A 14180-nucleotide genomic window follows, 5' to 3' on the forward strand; every position below is an offset into this window, starting at 1 on the left:
TGAAAATGTAAGTGGGATAATTGGATTGTGCAAATGTTATCTAGTGGCTGCTAAATACTCCAGCTGACCATGCATGCTGACAGCTAGATTGCCTCTGAATTAAAGTGTGGCTCCAAATTCCAGATTTCTTTAATTTTGTCGTTTCATTTCCCACATGCAACAAGCACTTACATAACTCTACTCTGCTACTTCATTTGTTAACTGCCACTGAGCAGACAAGTAAGTATGAACAGTATTGGAAATCTTTCCAGTAATAGTGACATCACAGCTCCATTATTAAGAACATTTTAATGAACAAGATTATATGGTTTTTATATGCAACTGATTTTAAAATTTGTTTCGTACCTCTTCAATCATGTCCAGTAAAGCTTTGTTACAGTTCTCAAACCTTGCTTTCCATGTGGCTGTATCTTTTTCCAGTTTTTTCATTTTCTTTGTCATCTGTAAAAAAAAAAAAAAAAATCTAGTGGACAGGGCAGGAAAGTTAAACTTGACTTTTTCTAAATGGCTTTCCTTAGGTCTGTGTAAGCTAATTAAACTCTCACACAACCTCCATATTAATTTAATGGATGTTGTATGAGAATCCTAGTGTCAGCCCCTCTGGAAAAGCCAAACCGTTTATCTGCTTTCGTTGCGGGAAGGGAGGCCATCGCGAGCCAGAATGCCGCGCTAAGCTACCCACGGCCGCCCCAATCCCTGCCAAGCGGGAGGGGAGATCCAGCAAGGCCCCAGACAAGAAGAAAAAGGAAGCTGCGTTCGCTGTGGATTCCACCCCCCCGAAATTCAGCCAAGCCCTGGAGGGAGAAGCTGACGTCTCCACCAGCTCCTCTGATGACTCCGATGACGACGCCTCGCCTTGCTGGGTGAGTTCAAACAAAGGCCCCATGCTAATCCCAATAGAGTTGAGAGTTCCACCCGATGGGGGGGGGTCAGAAAGCCTTCCCGCCCTCCTTGACTCAGGCTGTTCCCGCTCAATGATCAATCCTGCTATGGTGGAGAAACTGGGCCTCAAATTGAGGACTTTGAAAACCCCTATTGTTTTTTGCCAGATAGATGGGTCCATAGCAGGGGGGGGGGCACCCATTTCTTTACTGAACCCCTGGAGATGAAAATGGGCTCCCACACCGAACTAATCTCTTTTACTGTGGCTCCTGGGATGGACAGGCCACTCATTTTGGGCCTCCCTTGGCTTTGAAAATGGAACCCTCGCATAAATTGGAGGGAAGGTTGGTTACGCATTCGCACGAAAACACCTCCGGAAGGGGAGGGCATTTCTTCAGAGCCTGTTAGCTGCAGTTCTGATTTGACCGCCAGAGGGCAGGAGAGGATTGAAGGAGAGGAAAAAATTCCGAAAGTGTATTGGGACCTGAGAGGAGTTTTTAGTGAGAAATCTTTAGATAAACTTCCGCCCCACAGGCCCACTGATTGCTCAATCGACATTTTACCCGGGTTGAAGCTCCCTAAGCCCCAAATATATTCCATGTCACCTAGGGAGATGGAAGAGATGAGAAAATTCATCGATAAAAATTTGGAACGGGGGTTCATTGAGCCTGCACGCCCTAAAGTCGCTGCTCCTGTGTTGTTCCGTGAAAAGAAAGATGGCTCCCTGAGACTGTGTGTTAATTTTAAAAATCTTAATGGCATCTCGGTCCAAAATCTCTACCCGCTGCCATTGATGAAGGACATGTTGGCCCAATTGGGAAAGGGCCGCATTTTCACTAAACTGGACCTCAGGGAAGCATACTATAGGGTCCGTATAAAGGAAGGAGATGAATGGAAAACTGCATTCAACTGCCCTCTTGGTTGTTTCCAGTTCCGGGTGATGCCTTTTGGCCTGCAGTTTTCATGCAATTAATTAATGAGATCTTGCATGACCACCTTTACAAAGGCATTATCGTATATTTAGACGATATCCTTATCTATACTCACACATATGACGAACACGTCGCTCTAGTGCGCACTGTTTTGAAAAAACTCAGGGCCGCTGAACTTTATGCCAAATTGTCCAAGTGTGAATTTCACCAGGCTAAGATTGACTACCTAGGGTATCGCATCTCTCCCGCCGGCATTGAGATGGACCCTGGAAAGGTGAAGGCAGTCACTGAGTGGGAAGCGCCCCGAACTCGCAGACAGTTGCAAAAATTTTTGGGTTTTGCTAACTTCTACCGTCAGTTCATTCCTTCTTTTGCCAAAATTGCGCTTCCTATCACAAATTTGATGAAGTCCAAAGGTGGGCCTAAACCTAAGCTTAGCAAGCCACTGGATTGGACCATGGAATGCCAAGCTGCTTTCGAAAAACTGAAACGCCTTTTTGCTGCGGAACCGGTCCTGAAGCATCCCGACATGGACAAGCCTTTCGTCGTCCAAGCTGATGCCAGTGACGTCGCCGTTGGGGCCGTCTTGCTGCAAGCCAATGACCAAGGTAACTTACAACCTTGTGCTTACACCTCCCGCAAGCTCACGGACACTGAGAGACGTTGGGCCGTTTGGGAGAAGGAGGCATTTGCAGTGTGATGGGCCCTAACCACATGGCCATTTTCTGGAAGGCGCTAAACACCCTTTTGAGGTGTGGACTGACCACAAGAATTTGGAGGCTTTGAGGACACCGCGCCGTCTATCCCCTAAACAGATGCGGTGGGCCCAACATTTCAACTGTTTCAATTTCACACTCAAGTACATCCCTGGGGGGAAAAATTTCATGGCGGACGCTTTGTCCAGACTCCCTCAATACAACTGCTCTAAACTGAGCATTGTTCAGCCTGTTGTTCCCACTTCCAGCCTGGCGGCTCCGGTGGTCACTCGCCAGCAAGCGCGCTCGAAAGTGGAGGTGCCTCAAGATTTTCTCTCTGACCTCAAACGCGCCCTTCCCCAGGATGACTGGTTCCAGAAACATCTGGATGAGTGCACGATGAGGGATGATTTACCGTGGATCGGAGCCAAGCTTTATGTCCCCGCCTCTCTTCGTCTCGTCGTCCTCCAACGAGCTCACGATTCCAAATTGGCAGGTCACTTTGGTTTCGTCAAGACTTTATATCTAGTGAAGAGGCAATTCTGGTGGCCCTCTTTGAAAAAAGACATTGAACTGTATGTTGCCAGTTGCCCGGTTTGTGCTGTCGCTAAAAGGCCACCTGGAAAACCACAAGGGCTGCTCCAGTCTGTGGCACGGCCTGTTGCCCCTTGGAAGGAAATTTCGATGGACTTCATTGTCGAGCTTCCCGAGAGCCAAGGGCACACCGTCATTTGGGTCGTTACGGACTTATTTTCGAAACAAGTTCATTTTATACCTTGCCACAAAATTCCTTCTGCTAAGGCTCTCGCTAAACTCTTCATTTCCCACGTTTACCGTTTGCATGGAGTGCCTGATCGCATTATTTCTGATAGAGGTGTCCAATTCACCTCAACTTTCTGGAAGGAGTTTCTTAAGCGCATTGGCTCCGCCCAGGGCCTTAGCTCCGCCCACCATCCTCAGACTAATGGGGCCTGTGAAAGGACCAATTCTGTTTTGGAACAATATTTACGTTGTTTCATCAATTATCAGCAGGATGATTGGGTTGACTTGCTACCGCACGCTGAGGTGGCCTACAACAATTCTGTTCATACCAGCACTGGTTTTACCCCTTTCCGGGTTGTTTTTGGTCAGGACTTTGTTCCTATTCCTGAGTTGCCTCGTGACCCTCCGCAAGTTTCTTCCGTCGCTGACTGGAGTGAATGTCTGAGCCGTGTTTGGCCTTTAACTCTTGCTACTTTGGATGCTGCACATCGCGCTCATAAGAAACAGTCGGATAAGAAGCGTGCGAAACCTTATCAGTACAGAGAGGGTGACCTGGTCTATTTGTCCACAAAGTTCCTTTAGACCACACAAAAATCCAAAAAATTGGGACCTAAGTATGTTGGTCCTTTCCCCATCATCAAGATCATCAATCCTGTTTCCGTTCGTTTGCAGCTGCCTAAGCATCTCAACCGTGTTCATCCCGTGTTCCACGTTAACCTCATTAAGCCTGTTCGTGTTTCAACTTTACGTCCACCTGATGATCCTCCACCTGCTCCCTTGTTAATTGATGGTGAACGACACTTTGAAGTTCGTGAAATACTGGACTCCCGCAGGCGGCGTAATCGCGTTCAATACTTAGTGGCTTGGAAACATTTTCCCCTCTCTCATACGGAATGGGTTGACAAGTCCCATGTTCGTGCCCCCCGACTACTTCGGAAGTTTTATGCTGCTTATCCTGACAAACCTTAATTTTCTCCTCCCCCCCGTCTCTTTTCTGTTTTTTGTTGTTTGTCTGTTTGTTTGTGCTTTCTCATTTTCCAGGCCTGATCGCCTTTTTCCGGGGGACGGCCGGATGTCAGCTTCTGCTTTGCTGTCACTTCAGCTGCCATGAAACGGGGTGGGAGGGCCTGGTATTTGGGAGGGGTTACTCATTGTGCTGGAGGAAGGTTCTGGAGTTCACCGACTGATCGGACTACGCATGCGTGGGTGTTTCCCGCCAGGACTAACGGCACCAACATTCCATCTTCGTGATGCCTTTTGAAGTTATCTCACACCTGACACTTGGAAGACTTATGATTGGACTGGGACTATGATGCCAAGGGGTGGGGAATGGGCTATTCTATATATCAATCGCTTTCGCGCCTAATTATTCAGACTTCGCTACGCTTTGCCTTTAATCATTCTTAATTAGTAAAAGTACACTTGATTTCCACACATGGAGTCTCGTGGTCTTTCTTTCCTAATTAATTAATGGAGAGGAGCTGACACCTAGAGCCATAGATGGTTCCTAATTCTTGCTGTCAAAGATACTTGTCCAAGATATATGAGTATTTATTCATGTGACTAAGCTTCCTTTCTCTCTACATATGCTACTTAGGTTTGATACAGTATTCTTCAATTATCTGAGACTGAGAATCACATAAAGGGAGTTACCATTCTACTGGTGGCTACTACTTTATCTTGCATAAAGTTTTTGATTTTTCAGAGTTTCATTTTCAATTAAACAGTATGTTGTCTGGGTATAAATAGTTTGAAAGGTAATAATCAATGTTTACAACAATATTCATTACATTGATATTAATTCTATCAATAAAAATAATAATTCTCTATTTTAACAAATCCCACTTATTTTATTAATAGTGGATACTACTTTATCAATAGACAGGCACACTTCATATGTAGACAGACACATCAACCATGAAGAGGGAACAGAAAAATGATAAGATGTTGGTGGATATATTGAGATTCTATTACATGTGCCCCATTTGAATGATTGGACTGAAAAAAACATTAGAGATGGGGAATATTTCAGAAATTACCCTGTCCACCAAAACCTAAATTGTATAAATACTCATATTTTTTAAATATTCTCTTTCCTTGCTTCTATATACTTTTTCATGATTTCTTATTCCTATCTATAATTCTTTCAACAATTTTCTTGCTAGTCCTGGAAAAAGTCATTGACCATCCCATCTAGCAACTTGCGCTGCACCAAATTTTTAGGAACATTGCATGACTTCTCTTCCTGAAAATATAGGCTGGGGTGTGGGAGAACCTGCCCTATAGGGAAGGGGAAATTCATTCAAACTGGTCAGTGCGCCTCCCCCCATGTTCCCTTATATCATAAGTACATTTTTTACATTTCTATACCTTCATCTAAGGGTTACAAAATGATCTACAACAAAACCATTTGGTTTGAAAAATAAGATATGAACCACCATAGAGAAAACTAATTAATTAAAATAATGTAAATTATCAGTTTACAACAGTTGGAAGCAAATGGATGAGGCTTGAATAAAAAGGTCACCTTAAGCTGTTTGTTCAGGAAGATCTCATATGGTGCAGTGCTACTTTTTCTACAATGATGAGAGAAGGAATGGTAGGAAACTATTTCCTACATAAATATCTTATTTCATATCTAAAAACTATGCAAATGATCTTTTTCTGCCTTCTTTCTGCGCATGTGCGAGTTTCCGAATGGCCGCCGGCGTTTTTGCTCCAACTGGTAGGCGGAACGAAACACAAGAAACATCACGGTTCCTCAGCAGTTCTGATGTGCACCACTTGGAGAGTCCAAGCATGGGTTATTTCAGTCTGCTTGCCCTGGACTGAGAAGTCTTTTCCCTGGCCATGTCTCCTTGCGTGGCCACGTCCTCCAGAAAAAATTCTCAGTCCAGCCCGATCGGATTGATTTCTGTGAGCTCCAGCTACTTGGTTTTTTTCCCTTTGGCTTGGACTCTCCAATTCTGGTCTTTTCCCTCTTTAAACTCCTTTGCCTTTTTTCTTCCTTCTTCGTCCCTGAGCAGCCTGGATTGCTGCATTTAATCCTCTCGGAGGCTGGGAGGCAGACGGTGAGTGGGGGAGGGCTCTCCAGACCGCGTGCTCGCAGCCGGCTTCAGAAGCCTGCCGCTTGTCTCTTACAGGCACGGCGATCGGCGGCTAGGCTTTTAGGGGACGCAGCAAAGCTGCGCTGGCCATGTTTTATTGTTTTTCCGCAGTTTCTTCGTTCCTGGCCCTAGTAATCGTGTAGCCTGCCGCAGAGGAGAGCGGGGGCGGCGGTTTTAGCCGCATGCGTCCCACGCTCGTCCTCTCTCCCTCCCACGCTGTTGCGGTGGCCATTTTGGGCGAAGGTGTTTTCGCGCCCTTTTAGGCCCTGGCCTCCGCCTCAGCTCCGTCTCGTCGGGCAGCCGCTGGGTGGACAGGAGTTTCAGCGGGGGCTTTCATCCATCTCTCAACTGTCCCTCGGCCATCCTCATCGATCACCATGCGGCGCTAGCGCCAGTGCCATCCTTGGCCTGCGCCCTGGCACAGAGAGGCTCCGGGGCCTGCATGATTGGTGATTTTAAAGTTTTTTTCCTCGCTGGCTCCTGGGTGGCCCTCTGATTTCCCGATTGGTCTCGCTGAGATACCGCAGATTCATTGGCCTCCCCCTTCTCTGCTCTGTCTCTGTTTTCTCTGCCTATGTATTCACGTTTGTTGTGCCTTGGATTATGGAGTGCTTCAACTTATGGCCTTTTCTCTTTTTTCCTTTGTTGCAGAGTAGCCAGTCAGAGCTTTCCTGTTTTTCTGCCAACTTGCCTGATCTGCCTGTGTGATCATCCATTATGGATCCCTCCACTTCAGGTTCCCTTCCTGGTAGACAGGGTCCCCCGCAGGTTCCAAGTGTGGGTCCCCCCCCCACTGTGGAGGATGGTTCTGGCAGGGTGTGGGTGGTCAGCCAGGGTAAACACCCCAAGACCCCCTCTGTGGCCAAGGCTAGGGACGCCGAAAGGCGCCAGAGGGCCCTTGACAAGCAATTTGAGAGGGCCAGGCGCCTGGCGGAGAGGGATGTCCCCCCATCTTCTACCCCTGGGGGATCCTCAGCCCCGCCCCCTTCCAGGGAGGACCCCGCAGCCTTGTTGGCCGAGGAGGTTGGATCGCAGGAACTATCTCCTGGCAGATCCTTGGCTCCATCTTCCCCTACTCCCTCCTGGCCCTATGGAGCCTTCTGGATCTATTCCTCCTGCAGGTTCCCTTCCTCTTCAAGGGGAGCCTGCTGATCTGGATATGGATTCGGGGTCTGACTCTGATTCCGAATTATCCCCTAGCATGCAAAGGGTGGTGGACAGGGCCATTGCTAAGGCCGTCGAGGCTGCCATGCGGAAGCGTGAACCTCCGTCCTCAGGCCCCCCTCAGCACGCCCAGTCTGGCCCTCCACTGCCAAAGCGTGTGCGCCACCCTTCACTTGAGTCCTCCGTGTCGTGATCTGGCTGCGGGAACTCCAACGCAAGCTCTCGGCTGATGATGCTCGCCTTCACCAAGACGTCTCTAAGACGGTTGCGACGGCTCAGTATGCCGCGGACGCCTCACTTAATGCTACCAAGTTTGCGTCCAGGGCCCTAGCGTCGAATGTTACCTCCCGTCACCTAATTTGGCTCTGCCACTGGCAGGCGGACCAAAAACATAAGTGGAAGCTGGCTGCGGCGCTCTTCAAGGGTGTCAAACTATTCGGGGAGGTGTTGGACCCTTTCCTCATAGAGTCTAAGGACGAGGAAAGTCTTGCCCTCGACTTCCAAGAAGCAGGACCGCAAGCCCTTCCACTATCATAGGAGGCAGTCCTTTCGTGCCTCCGAGCCCTCCATGTCTACTGCCTTTAACCCTTCCAACAGGTCCTCCGGCAGTCAGGGGAGAGGGCGCAGGAGAGGTCTCCCTTTCGCGACGGGGAGGCAGCAATATGGGTTCCGTAAGTTCAACCACGGTGGGGCCTCCAATAGGCCCTTTCGCAAGTCCAAGTGACTCCCCGATGTTGTCTCCCATAGGGGGTCGACTCCAGTTGTTCGCCTCCCATTGGGCCCAGACGGCAGAGGATGCTTGGGTGCTTCAGACCATCAGGGAGGGCCTCTCACTGGAGTTTCTTTCCCCTCCCCCCAGGAACTTCATCAGGTACCCCATTCCCTCCTGCCCGGTAAAAAGGGAGCGGATGGACCAGGAGGTCCTTCACCTCCTGGAGATAAACGCCATAGAACAGGTGTCCCCCGGGCAGGAGGGGAGGGATTACTACTCCATCCTCTTCCTGGTACCCAAGAGCTGAATTTTGATGACAGCCCTAACATTCATATTTTGATTTCTGTGGTCACATTATGAAGATAGAATAGTTGAAATGTGCAAAGGTTTATGAATCCACGTTAGACAGATTAAAAATATCTATTGGGAAAATCAAAGGTCCATAATAAATACATATGACTATGCAGTTGCTGAAGTACTATAAAGCTGATATCTTTGATCTTTTTTTCCCTTTGTGGAGATCATCAAAGTAAATATTAATCTGTATGTAATATTACAAAACAGAAGCATGTGAATACAGATATAACACTTGATTTTCCCCCCTATTAGGCTAGCAGAAGTAGGTGATTACATAGAATGCTATTGCAATAGCATAATCAATTTATATGTGTTTTCCACTTTTTTTTTAAAAAAAAAGAATAATACAATGACAACTTAGTGGCGATTTTGTGGATAATTCCAAACAGTGAATAAACTGAAAACATGCCAATTATCAGCTTCTTAAATAGTTTGTAGGGTTGACATCAGCATGAAACATTTTTCATAAGAATCTGTTCTTCAGTTTAATACCATTTAATTCTATTCCATTAACATTCTGAACTATTATAAATGTAACCAAATGAATTAATGATTCTATCATCTGATAACTCTTTCCTGAGCTTTTTAAAACATGGTGTGTGGCTCCTAGCAGTAGGGTTTCTTTCATAGTTTGATAAACCAGGATTATCAAGAACTTCACAGTCTTTTCATGTCTCTAAATGAAAATGCTTACAAGAAGATAACAAAGCAAGTGAACTAAAAGAATGGCATTAGAACAAAGTAGGGAGTTGTGTTTATAAATACAGTTTTTATTATGGCTAATGCTATGACCTTCATTTTATTATGGCTAATGCTATGACCTTCAGAGTCCCATGTTTTGCAAATAAATCATAGTAATACAAATGGCCTTAATATTTACAACATGAACATTTTATGTCTCTAACACGGACATTTTCATATTATGCCGCAAACTCAAAGTTCAGAGAATTGTACTACACTGATATCATCAGAAATGGTGAGGACAGAATTTTGTATTTATCCCCTTACAGGGCCTTTAAAAATAAGCATTCCTTTCTAAAACTTGAAGAAAATTGTATCATCAATTGTCACTGTATTTGAAAGCTGTGACATTGGAGAACTCTGAAGGATAAATGGAAGGGCTGGAAAATGCCATAAACTACATAATAGTTACTCCCAGTCTACACATGACTAAACCATCTATTTATTTGATTAGTGGTTTCTAAAACCCTGAAAGCTCCAGCCCTATTTTATATTCTTTACTAGCGAAACCAACCAACCAAAACCTCAAGATTTTATACAACAAAAGCTAAATAAATGAACTGATCTAAATATCTGGAATCATGAGAGAGAAATCTAATTTCCAGCAGATCCTTAGATTATCAGTAAAGAAGTTATAGCTTTATAAATAAAAAAATGTTGGAAAGCCTTGAAAACCAAATAAAATCAACTTGAAAGACATTCAGTGATGTCATTTAACAACATGGAAAGCCTAGGGTGGAAATGCAATGTGTAACCCACCTTGTCCATTTCTTGCTTGAAGTTGGCAAACACTTCATTGCTTTTTGTTAGCGTTTTCTGAAATTCTTCAAAACGTTCAGAATAGAGTGTCAGCTGCAATCAAAGGGGGAGGGAGGAGAGTGGTCAGTTACACACACCATTGCACAATAAGAGCACTCAATTCAGTTCAGTTCAATTCAAAAGATTGCAGAAAGATAGTAAGATGAAACTTTTAGCTTGGAATTTAAAGGTATCTTAAAAGTTTGTGGAAAAAGAAATTTCCCTCCTCTTCAAAGCTGTCTGTAAAATCAAGATGTTCCTGAAAAATTGGGATGTGGTGTAACTAAGGAGTGGGAGGATCCTAAAGGAACTTATATTAAGGAGATTCATTAGCTTTTCCTTCTGAAGAGTTAGGTAATTATGACAGCTTGTAGGCATTCCAGATGCATTTACTAAACTTTTTTTACTAAATAATTCCTCACAATTCAGCTCCCAGAATTCTTCATGTTTCTCCAGGCTACTTGGATTTCCAGCAATAAATTGGAGTGCCATAGGTTGCCTCTCCCTGCCCTGCTGACCCAGGTAAGAGAGGGTGCTAGTATTGGGATAAAGGAATCCAATGTCTTATATTAGGGGTGTCAAACTCGCAGCCCGGGCCAGATGCATTACATGTTGGCCACGGACGCCCGATTTAGCAAAGGGAGAAAAGTCACACTGTCACGTGATGCTGCGAGTTTGACACCCTGCCTTACATGATCAACATGGCATAAAGAATAGTTTCCTAACAATTTCACTATTTCTAATGTTTAAAATTGCAAATTGCTAGCCCTTAAGACGGGTGTCAAACTCTATTTCATTAAGGGCCACATCCGGTTGTGTTTGACCTTGGAGGCGTGGCCAACTCAATATCACATGTTTTGGGGGTGCCTGTGGTGGCCCAAGGGCTCTGCCGGTGAAAACAGACTCCCGAGCACATTTTTGGCTGCAAAGGCTTCCTACGACCTTCTGCCATTGAAATCGGGCCCATGCAAGTTTCGTTTCCGGCTGCGATTGCATCCTGCAACCGTCTGTCAGTGAAAATGGAGGTGTCCCTCCTGAGCTCAGCTGGCAGAAGCAATGTGTGCTGGTCCTTTGCTGTTTCCAGGGTGGCCCTTCGGGCCAGATTTAAGCACCTTGTGGGCTGGATCCAGCCCCCGGACCTTGAGTTGACACCCCTGCCTTAAGATGTTCCTAAATGCTAAACAGATGTAGATAATCCCACTTATTTAGCTATATGAAGTTTGGGAGCTAATATGTGTAATTAGGACAAAATATTTTTTGTTTTCACTGCTTTTCCTATCTTGGACAAAACCCAGCTTCAAATATTCAACCATCCTTGATATAACATTGCATAATTTCAATTACTCTTTGACCTCTGTTGTTGTAGCTGTTATAGCATAGGTTGGCTCAAATGCTTGTTGATTCCATAAATTAATATATTCCTTAATAATAAAAATGGATGGTAAAAAATGGTAAACATCTAACATTTGCTGAATTTCATGAATTCATTCTAGACATGAAACAGAGTAGCGCATGCTGGCTTTAAATCTTTTTTTTTTTTTAAGAGAATATTTTTTTAAAATAAAAAGGAATAGATGGAAGAAAGACAAGAAAAATAAGTCAAATTTCCTCAATTTTTCTCAATTCCAGGTTAATTAGATTGCGATATCCAAACACAGTTTCCAATAAAAGGTATGGACTGCTCCATGGTAATAATTCATAACGATTTAATCTACTGCATGCTACCCGTATACTTTCAGAGGATTTGAACATAAATAAGATTAGCTATATTTTATCCACTTTTACACAGCTAATAAGTTGAACAGGACCAGTTGGAAAAAGTACATAATAGAAACAATGGCCTTATTTTACCTGAGCCCGGAGAACAGTCTCTTGTTCCTTTAGCATTTTTGTCTGTAGTTTCCATTCTGCTGCTTGGGTAAGTAGCTATTTGGGATTTAAGAATGCATACAATATTTGAAAGATCAAGTAATTCACATTTTAAAAAAATCTTTGCAAATCTTTGCTATTTGTAAAATATTGCATGTTTGATTAATATCTAATGAAATGAATGGAATCCAAAAAATATATGAAATTACTTTTTTAAACAAGTCTTTTTGTTCTGGTAACATAGTATAGTCGTTTTTTCTTTCTTTCTTCTTTTTATGGCCCTGTAATCCCTTTTTATCGGGGTGGAGTCAGGGTGACTGAATGAAGCTGAGTATTTACTAGCTAGATGCCCTTCCCGACACCTATGCTGAATTCTCAGCAGCTATTTACACTTTACATCCTGATAGAGAAACATCTGTCGCTACCTAGGATTGAACGCTCAACCTTCCGAGTGGGAGATGAGTGTCTTCACCTCTAGGCAATGTTTTTTAAAATAAGCGCTATAAATCTAATAAAATCCTCATATGGCTTTTCATGAGGTTTTCAGAACTTTGTCCTTTTAAAATCCTCCATGCTTTGGTGAGAAACAACAAAGATTAAAATAAAATCCATGTAGCGTGGTGAGGTTGATAGCAAAGCAGAGGGAATGACTGTTAAAGTGGGGTGACAAATATTCTGAGATCTAAATTTCAGACTTAATTCTTAATCCTGCAAACTATCCACATTTTGATAATGCTTAATGTTTTGCCAGAGCCGCATAGCCACCTATTTCCTATTTCAACTGGAATTAGTTTTTACCTGCCATAACCAAATAGAACAGATGAGGCAGAAACTGCTTCTATGTGTAATTTGTTCTGGCTCATTAATTAGTTTTATTTTGCCCTCTCTACTCTACAGCTCAACTTGACACATTTAATTTACAAGACAAATCTGGGAGCTACTTGTAATAAAAGCAACTGTTCAAAGCAATATTTTCAATTAACATTTATTTTTAAAAGCGAATTGTATCGCCTGGAGTTATCTTCCAAATCAGAAAAGTTCTGCGCTGGTATTGGTGCTTTTATTAATAAAATATGATGGAAGGGAAAGCCAACTCATAAAGAATATACAATTCCTGAATGCAGTTGGTTGTTTTTATTTGCTCCTAGAAATAAAGAAGGGCTAATGTTATTTCATTTTTATTTATTAATTAAATTTATATAGCTGTCCATCTCACCAAAGGGAACTTTGGGTGGCACAAAAGAATAGATAAAATAGCCAATAGAATAGCAGATTAAAAACAAATCCACAGTAATAAACATACAAACAAAAATATTGTGGATTTTAAACATAGTATTATGCTCAATAGAAGAGAGGATAAAAATGGCCTCCCTCAACAGTGAAGTTACTGAGACAAATGTTTGATTCTCTAGCAGCTGCTGACTTGGCACCATAACCAAATCTGGAAGACTGTTCAAAAAAATCAAAAGGAATGCGCCAATCAGGAGGAATGGATATTCTGTATTGCAGGTGCTACAGCAGAGAAGGCATATCTCCTAGGATCTACCAAATGTAATTTTCTGGCCAAGGTATCCACTGCATGCCTTCTCTCTGTGACCTAATGGGATGGGCTGATACAAATGGGCAGAGGTGATCCCTCATGTAACCTGCTTTTATGCCATGAAGGGCTTTAAAGGTTAAAACCAGCACTTTGAATTGAACCTGGAAGTAAACTGGCAACTAATGCAACTTGTGGATCAGAAGTGTAAGGTGTTGCCCTAGGACCATGATGGCGAACTTATGGCATGCGTGCCACAGGTGGCACTCGGAGCCATATCTGAGGCATGCGCTGGTCAGCTGATTTTCGGTCTTCCGCAGGGTGGGGAAAGCCTCCAGAGCCTGTGGATGGTGAAAAATATTGGCTGTGTTGGAGTCCCTCCCAGAAGTTCACATTAGATTGTAATTTTTCATTGGAATTGAAGGAAATTATATTCATGGAAGTGGTTAATTATAAACTACGGTACATTTAAGTAATATGCTCTTAATTTAATGTAAATAAAATTAATGCAAATAAAATTAGTTTTAATTTTTATATTGAATCAGTTTCTTTTTTATTTTGTCCTCACCTACTTCTTGGAGTGTATCACATAATCACACCATTTTGCAATGAAAAATTAAAATT

General features: G+C 43.5%; 1 protein-coding gene and 1 long non-coding RNA gene across 3 annotated transcripts in view; one reads left to right on the top strand and one right to left on the bottom strand.

Annotated features, from left to right (window-relative positions):
- The window catches only part of TXLNB (taxilin beta), a 29848-nt gene that overhangs the window by 3626 nt on the left and 12042 nt on the right, over nt 1-14180 (bottom strand). The window contains 3 exon segments of the mRNA XM_032216498.1: nt 346-441; nt 10112-10204; nt 12002-12076. Coding sequence (XP_032072389.1) covers nt 346-441; nt 10112-10204; nt 12002-12076 — 264 coding nt within the window.
- On the top strand, nt 10191-14097 carry LOC116508045. Of its 2 annotated transcripts, XR_004255269.1 has the most exons (3): nt 10191-10672; nt 11780-11821; nt 11940-14097. It is a non-coding gene; the product is annotated as an uncharacterized LOC116508045 (long non-coding RNA). The 2 variants fall into 2 exon arrangements; XR_004255268.1 differs by having other exon boundaries at nt 10191-11821.

This window comes from Thamnophis elegans, chromosome 4 (assembly GCF_009769535.1).
Source record: "Thamnophis elegans isolate rThaEle1 chromosome 4, rThaEle1.pri, whole genome shotgun sequence".
NCBI classification, from domain to species: domain Eukaryota; kingdom Metazoa; phylum Chordata; class Lepidosauria; order Squamata; family Colubridae; genus Thamnophis; species Thamnophis elegans.